The sequence below is a fragment of the Hipposideros armiger genome, unplaced genomic scaffold, assembly GCF_001890085.2.
Source record: "Hipposideros armiger isolate ML-2016 unplaced genomic scaffold, ASM189008v1 scaffold_14, whole genome shotgun sequence".
Taxonomy (NCBI): domain Eukaryota; kingdom Metazoa; phylum Chordata; class Mammalia; order Chiroptera; family Hipposideridae; genus Hipposideros; species Hipposideros armiger.
In genome coordinates this window covers 6,349,218-6,365,585 of record NW_017731364.1, presented here as the reverse complement: position 1 = coordinate 6,365,585, position 16,368 = coordinate 6,349,218, and the positions used below count along the sequence as shown (strand labels likewise).

The following is a 16,368-nucleotide window of genomic DNA, read 5'->3' as shown; positions in this document are numbered from 1 at the left end:
GAGAAATAGGATGAAATAAAAACCCAAGAGCACACATCAAAAGGCACAGCTTCCTAAGGGACCCAGCTCAAGGGAAGGAACAGCCAGTTGTTGAACTGCCATGTAAAGCAGCTTCTAGAGTAACACAGAGGCTTCCCAGTAAGTGTCCTGGAAATACACAGTACCAAAGTCCCCGTGATAGCATGCACGGATCACAAAATTACTACAGCCCCTGAAGCCTGGTCTATCTAATGGCAGAGGCCAAATCTCAGAACCGCGATCAGTCCCGCAGCATCTGGTCACAGACATTTTAAGGCCATGGGCTGGTGGACTGGTTTGGGGATGCATGATACAGTGCCATGGAATTGGTGGGCCTCACTGAATGTGAACTGAGAGAGAGAATAAGATGCATTGTTTACCGACAGCAGTTTTCGGCCTCTGTGGGGCATACATCTTAGACCGCGGGGGAGACACTCGTTTTAAGGATCAAGTCACCTGTGCACTCCACTGAATTGTAAATGATAGGGTCTTGGTTGATATTCTGAACCTCACAGTCCCAGAGAATTTTTCAGTTAATGTAAAGTAAACCCACTGCCTCTAGGGAAATGTGCAGCAGTGTGCTTTAGTGCCACCGTTGTTTGTTCTTAGCGGTGGCCTTTCCCCACTGACTTCACAGTGTCATCAGCAGACTACCTAGCAGTTTCCCACAAGATGACACAATATGTACGCCAGCTCTAAATGGTCTCCGACAGTACACATGTGGATTGGCCACCTGAGAGCTCAATGGTCTGGGTGAATTTCGTTGCATGCCTTTGAACAGGGGGCATTTAGTCTGGGAGAAACATATACTGTGCTCTGGCAGGGGCTGCTGTAGAGAGCACTGGACTTGTAAGATCAGGGTCCATCCCAAACTGTCACTTCCCAGCTATATTGCCCTTGGCAAGTCACTTAACGATTCTGAGCTGCAGCTTTCTCTTCTAGGGTAGGGCTATTAATAACCTTCCTCTCAGGGCTGTTTTATGTGTGAAAGCAGTTTGTAAGCTCTCTTAGGAATTATTATTTTAGACCTCAGAAAGCCACCCCCAGGTCCTGCCCAGGAGACTGATGACAGGTTCTGCCGATAGGGCTTTCTCATTCAAAACTGGGGTTGGAAGAAGCTGCAAGCTTTTTCCTCCCAAAGACCAAGAAGTACTAAGGAAACGAAATAGTAACCCAGGGCAATAATGAAAGCATTTGCACCTTTCTACACAAAACTATAACTTAATATAACCCCTTCCCGCTCAAGAAAGATTTTCTTTCACACAGAACTAGCTAAAGGTAATAAGTTTTAACTGAATCACTATCTTTTGTTTTTGACTCTTTCCTTGTTAGAATTGGAGATCACGTACTGACATTTCCCACCATTTTAAGGTCATTATCAGCAGGCCAGTTAATTGGAGTATATTGTTAATGGGATAGGTACTGGGGAAAGGCATAAAGCTACATACCAATTGACAGAACAGTTTGTCCTTTGAATAAGAAAGTAAAAACAACAACAAAGAGCTCCTAAACGCTAAAACCTGGCCCTCAGAAAATCCTTCAGACTATTTTTTAAGGATGTTTAAATATTTTTTTTATAATCAGTTAAAAATCAGTTTTTGTTTTGTTTTTTAAGTAATATGTTACAAAAAACAAAACATATTTGGAAGAAAAATGGAGGGAGGAGGCAACATTTTCTTTTGTATTATAGTAAGGATTCATCTTGTGTGGAACCAAGGAGAACACAAGCCATAACGGCTAACCCTCTTGCAGAGTCAGAGGGAGCTTGGGGCAAAGTGTGATGGAGGGAACGGGAGACCTGAAGAAGTAAGGCGCTCCTTGATGCAGGTGATGTTTAAGCCGACTCTGGATTATCAGTTTGTAATGAATCTGTAAGGGAGTTTTAACACTAAGTGGAAGAGGTGACTATGGGGTCCTTTCTGATTATGGACCTAGAAGCAATAGAAAAATAGGGGGGGGGGCTTGCTCATTCTCTTGCAGGGGTTCAAGACAGGTGTGTTTGCTACAAGAGTGGAGTATGTGGTTATGAGTGAATCAGAATGTACATTTTGTATATTGTAAATAAAGCTTCCTGTTCATACTGTATGTGTTGTATTACATCTGGGCAACTCATCCTATCTTCAAATTATAAAGAAATGAAAAAGCAAATAACTGAATCAGCCTTCCTCTATGCCTTTTCCTTCCCATTGACCCTGAATATCTGGAAGTCCTTTCTTCTGTTAAAGAAATTCTGGAATCTGTGATACACAAAGCAGAGGGTCTTCTCTGAATGTAGTCCCTGCTTTCCTGTTGTTTCTGGTGCCTTAAATATTCTTCCCTCAACTCTAAATCAAGTCAATGCATTGATTCAAGATTTCTTACTAAATTTGACTCCTCCATGAAGCCTCACTGATGGTACTGGGAAGAATTACTCTTCCTGTCCTTAGATTCCTTCCTATGGAGTAACACTGAACATATTTGATCTTATTGTAGTTGGCCTGAATCAAAGTTATTTAGGAGAGGATTCTCATACAGTGATTACCAAATTAAATAAGTGAGTAAAGGATAAAGATGTTAGAAAGATAAAAGTAAAGAGAAAGTATGAACTCCTAAAGACAGTTCCTAACCAATCATGTAGGGAAGCTACTCACTTGGTCTAAAGAGCAACATCTCTGGGGACAAACATCTAAAGACAAAATAAAATGGAGGTGAATCTCAAAACCAGTCAGTCAGCAAATATTTATGTTGACCTATAAAGTATCAAAGACTCTTTTGCATATTCGGTATGGGAACTTGGACAAGAAATGTCTTATTCTTGAGAAGATAGGAGCAAAGGGAAAGGAAGGGTTGAGGAGACTTTATGAACATTTACCAAGAAGTGGGAGTCTAATAGATGGCAGATGTACTAGCTCACTTCTTGTTTTCATAATGACTTTGAATTTGGCAACATCAAAAACACTACAGGACATAGAGTAAGAGGACTGTTTTATGCACATGGGAGATCTAGCCTCATCTAGTGTTCACTCTCCAGGGTGTGAGTCCTTGGGAGAAACCACACTGAATATCAGTTTCCTTTGGGTGATTCGAATTCCATTTACTTTTAACGTTGAAGAAAGTATTTTCACCTAGCCTGACCCAAGGTGATTGCAATGTTTCATCCAGTAGATTGAAATAAAATTAGAAAATATTTTTGGGTCCAACTGTTCAAAGGAAAAGCAGAAAGGTGACTGGACTTGACACTATGTCAATAAATAAAGAAAAGTTAAAACAGTTATTGATGTCTGACCTAGAGGCAAAGGTTTAGAGATTAGGCTTGTTTTGCGTAGCTCCAGAGCCAGATTTTTGTTTACCATGAGGAAGAGCTTTTGTGGGAGAGTTGCCCTGGTGGTAGAATGGGCTGCTGGGACCAGTACTATATACTGGCAGGTCTAAGATGTGGGATGGTGACATGTCAGGGAAATAACAGGGGATTCAGAACCTTAATGTGTCATGATTCTGTGCTTGTCTACGAACAGCACTGGTGGCTGGGGTCAGTGATAGCCCTCTACACTGGTGTAGAATACAAGATGACATAGCGACACCTGTCTCATTCTTGGTAAGTCATCTATTCCTGGGATTGAGAGCTGAATGAGATTATGTTCAGTGCCAAGTTGACTGAACACATTTGTGGGTGGTTTAATAAGGCTCCTATTAGAGTATATTAGGTAAACATCTATCATAGCTAGATGAATGAAGTCTTCTCTCGCTCCTAAATGGACAGGTACCTCGGAAAATTAACAAAGACATACAGTAGGAAAGTATTAAGGCAAGCACCTATAGTTTTATAGAGGAAGTAGCCATAGGGCTTCCTCTGCTCAGGTATGCCTTTCTGCTTGTGGAATATTTACTTTTTATTAATAACAGAGGCTGGAAATAGAGATATTTATTAGTGTGGTTAGAGACTGCTATACGTTAAATAATCAGAAATAAAGAGCAAATATTTTATTATTTTTTTTAACTTCAAAGGGAAAATGTCACTGAGTTTAATTAAAATGCATCGTCCACACAATGTGCCCTAAAATAAGCTACTTGCATGCTGCATAACTAAAATTTTTTTGCACAAGGGTCAGGAAAGGAAAACAGAGAAAGGAATGTACCTTCCTTTCTATATCGAAGAGAAACTATGTCATTTTATACTTATTTTTCAAGTTAGTAAGATAAAATTAGTTTTCTGTGTTTGCATCCAAAAAGAGAAAACTAGTACAAATCAATTATAGTATAGTATTTAGGGAAGACATCACAGAAAGTGGATAATTAGATTTGAATGAGAGAAGCACAAACCAAAGAAACTCCTACTTCTTGTGCTCACCAGGTAAATTGAAAATATGACAACAGAAACCTCTAACCCACAGAGATGCTTAGCATGTAGTGCAGTTTGCCTAAGGCTATGTCAGGATATGCATCACCACCTCAGAAAGAGACGCGCTATGCCCCCCTCTCAGAGGGGATGAGAGGTCGTGTATTATAAAAGTTCAGGTGTGTTATGGCCACGCCACAGAACCAAACAGCAGCTCTTGTTCTACCCTCTTTTGACAAGGGAAAAGTAGACAGCTAGCTATAGTGATTTTCAAACACCTCATAAACTTGGAAAGGTGAATATTTCACCTGTTAAACAACTACAACTGCTGATCCCTAAAACCCTTATGAAAATTTTCAGAGCTACATGATACAAGAGCTCTGTTGCTGTAGTTTTAATTATAGATCGCCCCTTCTATCAAATCCCTCCTCTTCCTGAAGCCCACTCTTCTTGGAGGCAGGTTAAGAAAAAAACAAAACAAAACAACTCTGTTTATATATCAAAACAACGTACTCACTGAGACTATCATTCATTCTTGGTAATTTCACTTACGTATTGAATTAAGTATGTTTTATTTTCTTCATATGAGGCCCTCCCAAAAAAGGAAAATTAGTGTCAACTCTATGAAAACTTGTAGAAAATGGAAGTGAGGGTAGAAACTCAAAGTGGAAATATGAGTAGTCCTAGAATTATAAGCCTTTTCAAACAAACAAATACACATTAAAAAAAAACCCCAAAAAACATGTCTTATTTATTTATTTAACCAGTATTAGCCAAACTTCAAAAAAATCTCAGGCCCAAATTAAAAAAAAAAAAAAAAGCTCCAATGAGGAACCCAGACGTCTTGTTCTTGGGTTGCTTTTTCTAAACAGACTTGTATTCTGTGCTCCAGGCAAAGCTCTGGTGCTGACTCCCTGCCCTGCAAAATATTGTGATTCAACTATTAAGGCTGAACATCACTGTCATAGGCAAAATGCTGATATGTGTAAAAATTCCAGAAGGATAATAGTGTTTCCTTGCCATAAGAAAAATTATCGAGTTTCAGTGGAATAAAATAACATGCTACCACTAAACATATCATTGTTGTGTTGGTCAAAATGCTTTGGATTAAAAACAAAACCTTAACCTAGTCTTAGAAAGGTTCTTTTGCATATAACTGAGAAAAGGAGGCTAGTTATTAATGAATTTGCCCCAAGAACTCTATGATCTGTGTCCCTAATGAAAACTCATTAAAATAAAACTGAAAGACTCTATTATCTTATTTTATGAATAAACACAATCTAGAAAATATGCCCTTTTAAAGGCAGGGTTTATGATTGCCACATATATTTTGTGGTAGCCTTCTTCCTTTAATATGATCATAATAAGGATTGTAATGCATTGATTTATTTATGGGAAGCCCAACAGGATTGAATTAATAGATAGGATGGATGGAAGGCATAAGGGGGGGTGCGGGGGGAAGGAAAGAGGTAAGAAAAAAAGGAAGGAAGAAAGAAAGGAAGGAAGAAAGGTGGTAGAAAAGGAGGGAGTAAAAATTCTCACCAAGTCTCATGGTTTTAATTAGATAATTTTCTTAAAGGTTTGAAATGATACACTAACGAAACAACAGCCTTATGAGAAAAATTTCATTCTAGATATCTGTCAAGTAAATACTTCAACGTGATAAGTTGTTCATGGATGCACCATGATGACTCAGAACCAGGATTCTCAACTTCTTCTGTTCACTATTAAATTAACACACAAAGCAAAAAACAATTGAAAAAAAATCAATATGCTGAATGAGGGTTAAAGGCTCAAGGTGAAGTCTTGTCCTCGTTATCTGACTAAAACCAGAGTTAAGACCAAACTTGATCGCTGACAATATCCAATACATCACCTCGTGGCCGCAAGAATGTTTCCCCCATGTAGGAATCCATTAAGGTACTTCCAAGAGATCAAAGAGAAAAGAAATCCTATTAGGATAGATTAAGAGGAAGAGTTCAGACTTCTCGGGATTTTGTTGGACTTTTTGATGAGTACATCTTCGAGATTTGGGGATTGTTAATGTTACAGATTCTTCAGTGGAGTATTCGTAGTAGTGTCAGGATTCTCTAAAAATAAGGCACACGTACTCGTACATGCTGCTGATTGTCTCCCATGAAAGTGCACCAAAAGAACAATCTCAGGAAAGGGACTCGAGGAACATTTCACAGAGGTATATCTTTTTCAGCCTACTGGTTTCCTACAGATGGCTAAAGCAGGGTATGGAACATGCTGTCATATTTCATAACACACATGTACTGTAGCTGCAGGCAACAGATGGACAATCGCTTGTTTAAACTACAAATGTGAAATACTAAGGTAGTATGGCAATATTTCTAGAAATGTATATGGAAAAAAAGCCTTTCCAAGCCAAGAGGAATGGTGAGAGGCTGTGAGGTTACATCAGTGTTTCCCTGATCTCTCTGGCAGCTGCCATCATTTTCCCAACACCCTTCAAAACTTGATAATGGAGGCATAGGGGCAGCTGACACAGATTTGACAAGAGAAGCCCAAGCCATATCAAATAGAAATAACACTGTTATTCCTGGCTGGTTCACATTAATAGGATTTTTACTAACTAGGAAAACTGTTGGGAGTTGTGTTTTCAGAGTCCTGTCTATATTCCATAAAACCCTCTACTCCAGGCCCACGGTAAAAGTGCTCTCTCTCTTCCTCTGGACCCAAATAAAAACAGTTCTTTGAATGCAGTTAGAGTTTTACATACTTTAGACATCACCATAAGCATCTAAGAGGAAACTTTCACAGTGAGCAAACAATTATAGTGTTGATAATGCCACTGCATTAATCAGCATACACCCAATGAAGTAGTTTTGATCCTATAGTTGCTCCTACAGAAACACTTTGTTAATGACAGGAAAAAGAACCCACATCTTTGAGCTGCAGAACGTTCAGCCTCTCAAAGGCTTGATGCCTTATGCTGGGACACATGACTTATTTTTGAATTTTAAAGGCAATTTTGTTTGCACATGAGGCTCCACATTGAGTTAACATGAGCTGGAGATCCAGGCAATGAAGAAATCTGATTTTGAAATGGTCTGCAGAGCCTATGACACAGTGGGCTTTTTTTCCTTTTTCATGTCTCTCGTGTTACACAGAATTACCAAATGTTCGGGCTCTTGACAATTTTTTTAAAACCAGTATATTTTTACAAACATTCTCTTATAGACTCTATTTTTTTCTATTATTTATAAATTTAAATGTCAACAATTAAGACAATATATCAAAAACATTAGAATTATAATCATTAAGGTAATATGAACTTTGTATCTCTGCTATAGGCAAAATTTCATGTAACTAAAACAGTAAAGAGTGATTGGCATTTTTTTAAAATCAAATGATTAATAGAAAAGACAAGAAAGCAATATAAATCATATATTTAAGAAATCCTGGAATAAAATATTGCAGGATCCTTTCCTTATCATACCTTGTGAAAGAAAAAATCTAAACCTAAATATTTCTGCATATGTATGTGTGTACATTCATTATATAAAAGTATATAAGTCTATATTAAAAGAGATTTACTTTAAAAATCTTTGGTAAAGATACTCTGAGGTTATGTGACAAAAATGCACTATAAAGATTGTAAGCTATTATCCTGGCAATGCCACAGTGATGGGTATGTGACAGCATTTTATTATAACCTTTTTTTTTTTTTGGCTTGTAAACATTCAGTTACATAAGGACTTAAATGTAACAAACAAGTAGGATGTTATTGCATTTTTATAGTATAAATATTTCATAAATTCTTCCTTTTTTGGCAACATTTATAATAATATGACTGCTATTCAAGAGATAAAAATCCATCTTTCAATACATTGGGCTCTTTGCTTTTGGCCTCAAGACAGTTTTTCCCAAGTGTTTCATAGAAGACAAGCTACTGAAGAAATTCAAGCAGATTATATTATCAGCCCCGTTGTCTAACAGTCAGTGCTCTTTGCGATCATCAGCATGGCCTGGCCTTCAATTTGGAAGGCAGAAATTCAGAGATACAGTCACCACTGTATCCTAAAATTCACATGCTGCCCAAAGTGAATCTTGTTGTACTTCACATTATGAGAAATGTAAGATCAAGGATATGAGTAGTAAGGGAAGGAGAGGTCAGTGGTCAAAGGAAACTTCATAAAGCTACAACTTTGGTGATTCTAAAAAAAAACTGTTTGGCGCCCAAAGCAAATGAGCCACAAATTAACTTGGATGAGCTATAGTGACCATCGGCTTAAGATTTTCTTATTGGAAAAAAAAAATAAGTGAACTATTTTTATGATTATTCTTACTAAAGTAAAATAAGTTTAATTGGAATTCCTGAGGCATGGGTTGAAATTGAGAATATGCACAAATAATTTTTCATTTCTGTTTTGGATGTTAAAAATAAAAATTAAAAAAAGCCACACTAAAAAATTGGCTATCACTTTATAATCATGAAAAAGATATTTATGGAATCGGGGAAGGGTACACAGGGAAATATAATTCCATTTGTTATATTTGATTTCTTAAGCTGGGTGGTGTTACATGCATAGGGATTCATTATATTATTATTTATACTTTTGTGTATATTTAAAATACTTCATAATTTAAAAGCATATATTTGTAGAAGATCTGAAGTAAGATTTAAGAAATCTCAATGCAAAATATTTAATTAGTTTAAAAAATGGCAGCCTGCCATTACTAAGATAGGTGTCTCTCTTTAAAAGAAACATGTTAGAACCTAACAAATTGTGATTCCGCAGTTGGTAAGCAAGCATTTCACTGCCCAATAGTTTGAATAAAGATTCCAGGCAGAGACTCTGCATATTTTAAGCTCAGAAAGGCAATTTTTTTTTTTGTCAGTGATTGTCTTTGAAAGTGTGGTATGTCACATCAATGATATAAGAATGTCTCCTGCAATATGTAATTTGAGTTGCAGAAGGATTAAGAGAATAATAAAACTGTGGTTTCACAATCATTTTAAGTTTTTCTGTCTTTTTAAAGCAAACTAAACGAAACTACACATTTTTATTTTGTGTGCCCTGATTTGCAATTGTCAGGCAGAAAGGACCTGGTCCTGGGAGGAAAAAAAATTAAATTGAACTGTTCTTTATAGATATCTTTACCCGGAGAAAAAAGTCAATTTTGGTAGTCACATTTAAATATTAGAAAAAAACATGTCAATATTACTGATGAAAAGTGGGAAAGTATAGAAAATGTTATATTCCAGAGAACGCTAAGTTTGTATTATTGTGTCTAGCAAATATGGAAAAGGGAAATCTTAAGATAATATTGTGGGATAATAATGGGCTTTTCAAACATACCCCCAAAATGCATTCTCCAGCATATCCCACCTGTAATTTCTTTAGAAAAAGATTGAAGTTTGGATCTCTTTCACTAGTATATCTGTTTTCAAATGAGCCCCGGCCACTGGTCACTATAGATTTTGAATTTGGATGGTTGCAAATTAAATTTAGGCTTGCTTAACCTATGCAATTTACAGCTTAAATTCTTTATAGCCTAACATATAAACTGTGTGTTTTTCCCCCCAAGGGGGGAAAAAGATATAATTTTCAATGCACAAAGGAAGCAAGTCTACCTTTTATGATCACAGGCAACGTGGAAGTAATAGGATGGAGCCTTCAAGCCTAAAGCACCTGTGAGTTGGCAGGCTCACCCAGGAAAAACTGTGACAGCAAATACCACACTAAAAAAAGCCATTCAACCAGATGAAAAGTGAGACAAACATAGGGATTAAAAGTCACAGGAATGCAGAAGTGAATGGGATGGAGCATAATCCGTGTAAAAATGTGGAAGTCCTTGGGAACAAAGGCCCATCAAGGTCCTACATGATTAAATGTGAAATGTGTTATTTGGTAAGAATTAAAAAAAAACAACCTCATAATCTATGAGTTTCTACAGAAAGGTTACCAGTAGATGAAGATCAGAGACCATCCCATAGCTTGATTGCCTTTCCTCTATTTTCCTACTTTTCTTATATTTTTTCTTGTATTCCATTCTTCTCAGTGCTACCAACTAACCAGCTAAATGGGCCACGGAATTTAGAGGTCAGTGCTAGCCTTGGCGGTCAGCACTCTGATGCGGGCTGAGTTGCAGGTCTTGCAGAGGATATGTCCATCCAGAGGGTAGCAGCCTTGGTTATCTCCTTCCGACAGGAGACCACCACAATCCTAGAAGAAAGATGGAAATGAAGTAAGTGCACATGTAAGCTATGGATGTGGAGACCAAATTCCTTAGGTTTCCATTCAAGGTCTCCATCACGTGGCTTCTTACCTTCCCTCTTCATAGGCAGCCAGCCCCCTCCAATCCTTCCCCAGCATATAACATAGTACGTGTTTAATGGAATAGAATTAGACACTGAAGACATATATGAGAACAGTGTCGAATGGCACCCTAGGGTCACTTAATGGGAAACACAGCTACAGGAAGAGAAGAACCTATGGGTCTAGGCTCCCAAATCATCGTTTTGCTCCCCTAACCCAAACAATAGTAATAAGGACAAGAGAAAATAAAACAAGAATAGATCCTTAACCATGAACTCATCGTTACCCTTTATCATCAGTTTAAGGATCTCTCAAAAGGAATACACAGGTGCAGGGATGACATTTCTTGGCTCTGTCTAGGCAAGAGCAAAGCTGCAGAGTGACTCTGGTGAGGCAGATGGGCCAGCAATGTGCTCTATGTACTACTCCAGTGGTAGGAAGAAAATAAAACCCTAAGGTTTGTGGGGGGTCATGATTTGTGATACTTCCTAAAGGAGATACTGTGGTGCAGAGGAATGAGTGCTGGACTGGGAGAGAGTCCCCTGGGCACCACTGACACCGCCTGCATCCCTGAAGGTAAGGCTGATCGCTACTATGAAAATAATTCCTGCCTTTCCTACCTTACCAAGCTGTTGGAAGGATCGAAAGGATAGTGGATGTAACATACTTTAAAGAAAATGCAAAATGTTGCATAACTATAAAGAATTACATTACTGTTGGTAGCACATCTAAGGGTCCATTTTGGAAAGTGTTACACAACAGTTAAATGTCAGCCCTTACTTTTGGAGGAAAACGGAAGTTTCTTTAGAAAAATAAAAAAAAGTACTTCATCTAGTGGTGTGTGCCCTTGATAACTTTAGTGGAAACTCTTTTAAAAGGCCACATTTGCTGCATGCCTGGCCTCTGTTGTCTGCCATGAGAGCTAGGAGGTCACTGGGGCTCATGTCTGCATTGGACAAATAATGAAATTTAAGTTCAAAAAGGGTGTTGCTCAGAATACAATGACAGTAGCAACAGCTGCACTAGTGGGCTCCCTGGGAAGGTCGGCTGTACCAAAATGAACAAGCAGGTATTTTGCAGCTCTGGAAATATTCAAGACAGCGAGGAGTGGAACTCAACAAAGTCTTTTCATCGTAATGGAAAGAAAAAAGGACATTTCATAAATGACATGGTTTTAAGCATTTAATGAGCTAACATCTATAGTCACCTGGGCACCCTAAGAGCCTGGAGTCAACTACAATGTTGGAGCCATCAATGCCTTGAATCTTACAGCCCAAAGGAGCCCTATGGGGCGTCCAGGACAATGTCTTCATTTTAGAGAGGGGAAGTGAGGAGCAGAGAGGGGAGTGATTCACCCAGTGTGAGGTGGCATCCGTGGCAGGACTAGAACAATGGTCTGCTCGCTTCTGATTCACTGTTCCCCCCATTCTACAGTGCTGTTTCTATAGAAGTGCTCAGCATTTTAGAGCAAATTGAATTTGTACAGCTATCATTTAATCTGGGAGGGGGAAAGGTACATTTCATGCATTGCTTAGCACAAAAACTCAAACCACTAAAAGTCAAAGCCTATTGGTATGTGTGTGAGGAATGGGAAGCCTTTTTGCTTTGTGCCTCAGTTTCTCCATCTGTAAAATGATCTCTAAAGTATCTATTAGCTCTTACACACTTATGATTCAGGACAGTTTTAAAGGTGATGACTGGACAGTTGTTCCTTCTTAGCCATAAAACCTTATGTGAAAGCTGGTCGTTTTCTATGATTTTTCTCACGTGAAGGCAACTTGGGCTCCAGGAAACCACAAAGCGCACTGCATAAAATAGGTGGTCAGTGAAGGCCATGAGTGGAATGAATGCAGTCCCAGGTGCCAGCCTGGGTCTTGGGCAGATCTTGGTGGGAATAGATGAGCCAGTCTCATGAAGATGTGGTAATGAAGAAGTACACATTATCCCTCAGGTCGAAGAGGGAGCTGCAAACTGCTGTACTCAGGAGAGCTAGTAGACACAAGAAAGCTGCTTCAAAAGATGGGGTCTGGGTAACTTAGAGAAGCAGGTTAAGAAAAGATTTTAAAATCATTTTCTGAACATAGTGCCCTCTTGAGACTCAGATTATAGGGGAAAGACGTGCTGCCCTTTGCTGTATAAATGGCTGGCTACATGTCCCTTGGGCAAGAAGCCTTCCTTGTCACTTCCATCCTGGATTCCAGCTCTCATATGTATTCCCATGGCACCTTGCGCAGAGCTCTCCTATAGCGCTTAGCAGTCACCTGACCCTTGTGTGAAGTGCTCAGTCTGTGCTTGCTAACTTAATGAATCTCTGAGACTTTGAACATACAGCTTCAACCCCTATGAGAGGAATAAGTTCTTATCCTTCTCAGTGAATAACAGTGGCATCTCTGCCCCATAGGAGTATCAGAGCCAAATATAAAGATTTAGTATAACAACAACAACAACAACAACAACAATAATAATGAAACAACAACAGTAATACCTTATCCCCCTAACTTGGCACTTTATGATTTACAATGTCCTGTAATATACAAGTTTGCATTTTCGTTGCACAGCTATATTTGGGGAAGTTAAGAATGAGTCCTTTTTACAAGTGTGGAAATCGAGGCTGAGAGAGGTAGAGTGACTTATCCAATATCAGTAGCATTAAATTTGCATGTGAGATCTAAAACCCAAGTCCTGTGAACGCAGGCCCTAGTGGCTGTCCCAGATTTAATAATTACTATGTTTATGAAAACCTGGCTCTAATGGGCCCTTCAACGCCTGCCATGCAGGGAGTGGCACTGCTGACCACACACCTCACACCGGTAGCAGTGAACATGGAAATCGCGATCCAGAGCCACGATCCGGACAGTCTCCTCCTGGCCTGGGGCTGGCATGATTGGCTCCTTGCACACAGAACATCGGGGGGCAAATTTCCTGAAAATGGAGAGAGAGTTGGTTAGATACTGAGCAGAGGCACTGACAAGGAGGTGAGACACAGAGCTTAACATAAAAGGTGTAAACCGAGAGGACATCTTGTCTGCCATTCTCGTGACCACGAGCAAGTCACTTTCCTTCTCTGGGTCTGCTCCCTCAACTCTAAAATAAGAGAGTTAGACTCAGTGACTGTTCAGGTCCTTGTAGGTCATACATTTTGTGATATTGGGTGAGGTGGGGGAGTGACAGTGTGAATTGCTTATGCATGAGAGCATCTATGTTGGCCACGTGGCATATGGCATTGAATTCACCTGTGGATAGATTCCAAACACAAACCCTGGACTTGGGCAGGCTTGCCAGAGGGGAGGACGGAGGTCCTGGAGGGCCCTGCTTGTTTGGGACTTTTGCATGTGTTCCTCAGGCCCTACCCAACTTTTCTAAGTTTGGTAACTTGGTCTCATCCCCACTTACTAGAGCCTATTTCTTTGAAATGTGTCTTGAATTCTAGGAATTAAACCTCAAATGCCTATCTTTTCAAAATAGCAGAGGTTAGTGAGTTTAAATACCCTTTACACCAAACTCACTATGGCCACATCTGCACTTCTTACATTTTGGCTGTATTAAACTTTTGTTTGGAAAAAAAAAATGTTAAACTGCTGTCAAGTTCTTCATTCTTTAAAGGATTTTAGCACTTCTAAGGGTATGTGTATGTGAATAGGTATATACGTACACATCCATACACATATACATATGATTTTGAGATTAAGTGTTGGTGAGGAATTGTAATATTTCCTTATCTCTTAATATTCCTTAATATGACTGATAGCCATGAAATTTTTCTTCTCATAACAGACTAGTAGGCTGCAAATATAGGCCATGCATCCATCTGTATGTTGTAGAAATTAGGGGTGGCATTTGTGAAGGTGTGAAATGAGACACAATTTGAAATGGGTATATAGATAAGAAGTGAAAAGATGTTTAAAAAAAGAAAAACAGTTGAATAACACTGTATGTCAACTATAATTATATATACATATAACCTCGGGACACGGAGTAGAGTGCGGGAACGGATTCAATGGAATTGTAATAGATAAGCATGATATGNAGTAGAGTGCGGGAACGGATTCAATGGAATTGTAATAGATAAGCATGATATGGGGGTGGGAGGGCAGTGGATGGGGGGTGGGGGGTTGTTACTTTGTGAGGGTGAAAAGGGTAACTATTGCATTGTTCTGTACACCTGAAACTAACAATAAATAAATAAATTAAATTAAAAAAAAAAAAAGAAAAAAAAAAGAAAAACAATTTGTACAACTCAGTTTTTTCATGGTAATGGTTTTAAGATTAATGATATTAAAATTTATTTATTTGTAGTGAGACTTAAAAGAAATAATGATAGTAATCTAACACTTTGCAGAGCACTTTATGGTTGTCAAAGCATTTTTACATACATTATACTCTATATGTACATATTAATTTTCCTGGCAGCACCCAAAAGGCATCTATCTGTATGACTGCAATCTAAATAAATATGAATTAAGTAGCAGATCAATTGATTGCTATGAAATAAAAATGAAAAGAATCATGTGCAATCAGAGTTGTTATAATTGGTATTTTATGCAAGAAGTTTATAGTCATTGGAAAAAAAAATTGCTTTGGAGTACCTGATAATTTTTGAATCTGGGTCACCCATAGTGATATAACCAGGGTTTTGAAATCAACTGCAAAATTTCCTTTCCCCAAACCCACTGTGACTATAAATTCTGTGAGGTCAGAAGAATGTCTTGCCTATCACTGTATCCATGAGCTTTACCCAATTTTCCAAGTAGGATTACTTACTCCTCTAGAATAAAATATCTTCAATTGCATATGCCTATTTTAGTAGGACTTATTTGCATATCTCTTGGGACCACTAATCTGTGACTGACCAAAAGACAGGATTTGCTCCATCTCTGAGTCGCCAGAAACAACCATTGTGACTGGTGTAGAGAGTAGAAATTCAGGCTACATCTAATGAAATAAAATATTTGCCATGTTTCTCTATAAAAAGATGTAACTTGGGCCTTATGTTCAATCTCAAGGTCCTTCCTCTTTGGAAAGGCATAAACTGTATTCTTGCTGAGTAATGGTTTCTTCCTACCAATTGGCCTCATTTCCATGATGGAAAAAAAGCAAAGTGAAGAGACAGGAAGTAGTTTCCAGAGTCTTCATAGTGTTTCTTGGCCAGCATTTCAAGGATTGTTCAAAATCCTAGGTGGTCTATTTCGAGGTACAGCTCACTGAGCAGACAATAATAATAATAATAATAATAATAATAATAATAATAATAATAATAAAAATAATAAAATGAATTTGATAACACTTTTGATGGCTAAAATAGCTACCATTTATTGAGTGCTTATTATGTGCCAAGCTCTGTTAAGCACTTGACCTTATTTTTCTACTGACAGCAACATTATGAGGAGCTACTTTTATCATTTGTACTTTACAGCCATGGGAGCCAAGGCTCAGGGAGGGATGGTCTTAATCATCTTGTGTTCCGGCACATTTCTGGCAATCAGCAAATGGATGCAGATGAAACAAAGAAATGGATGAGTGTACTATGCCTGATAAGAAAGCACAGGTCGTGGCTTAAAGGCTCAACACAATGAAAGGGTCAGTTAAATAAGCCTGCTTTTCTGGACTCACTGTACTGGCACTGGGAACACAGACATAAACTAGGACTCCCGAAATCAGACCGATGAAGGAATTCTGCCTATTTCTGCATTTGTTCCATACACACACACACACACACACACACACACACACACACACACACACACA

At 38.5% G+C, this 16,368-nt stretch overlaps 1 protein-coding gene across 3 annotated transcripts in view; it reads right to left on the bottom strand.

The window, feature by feature from the left end:
• Nucleotides 1–5,096: 5,096 nt before the first annotated feature.
• Nucleotides 5,097–16,368, bottom strand: part of LPP (LIM domain containing preferred translocation partner in lipoma) — a 663,248-nt gene continuing 651,976 nt past the window's right edge. For all 3 annotated transcript variants that reach the window (XM_019623587.1, XM_019623578.1, XM_019623569.1), the window contains 2 exons: nt 13,425–13,545; nt 5,097–10,530 (listed from right to left, as the gene is read on the bottom strand). In XM_019623587.1, coding sequence (XP_019479132.1) covers nt 10,402–10,530; nt 13,425–13,545 — 250 coding nt within the window. In that variant the 3' untranslated portion in view covers nt 5,097–10,401. The remainder of the gene's footprint in view (nt 10,531–13,424; nt 13,546–16,368) is intronic.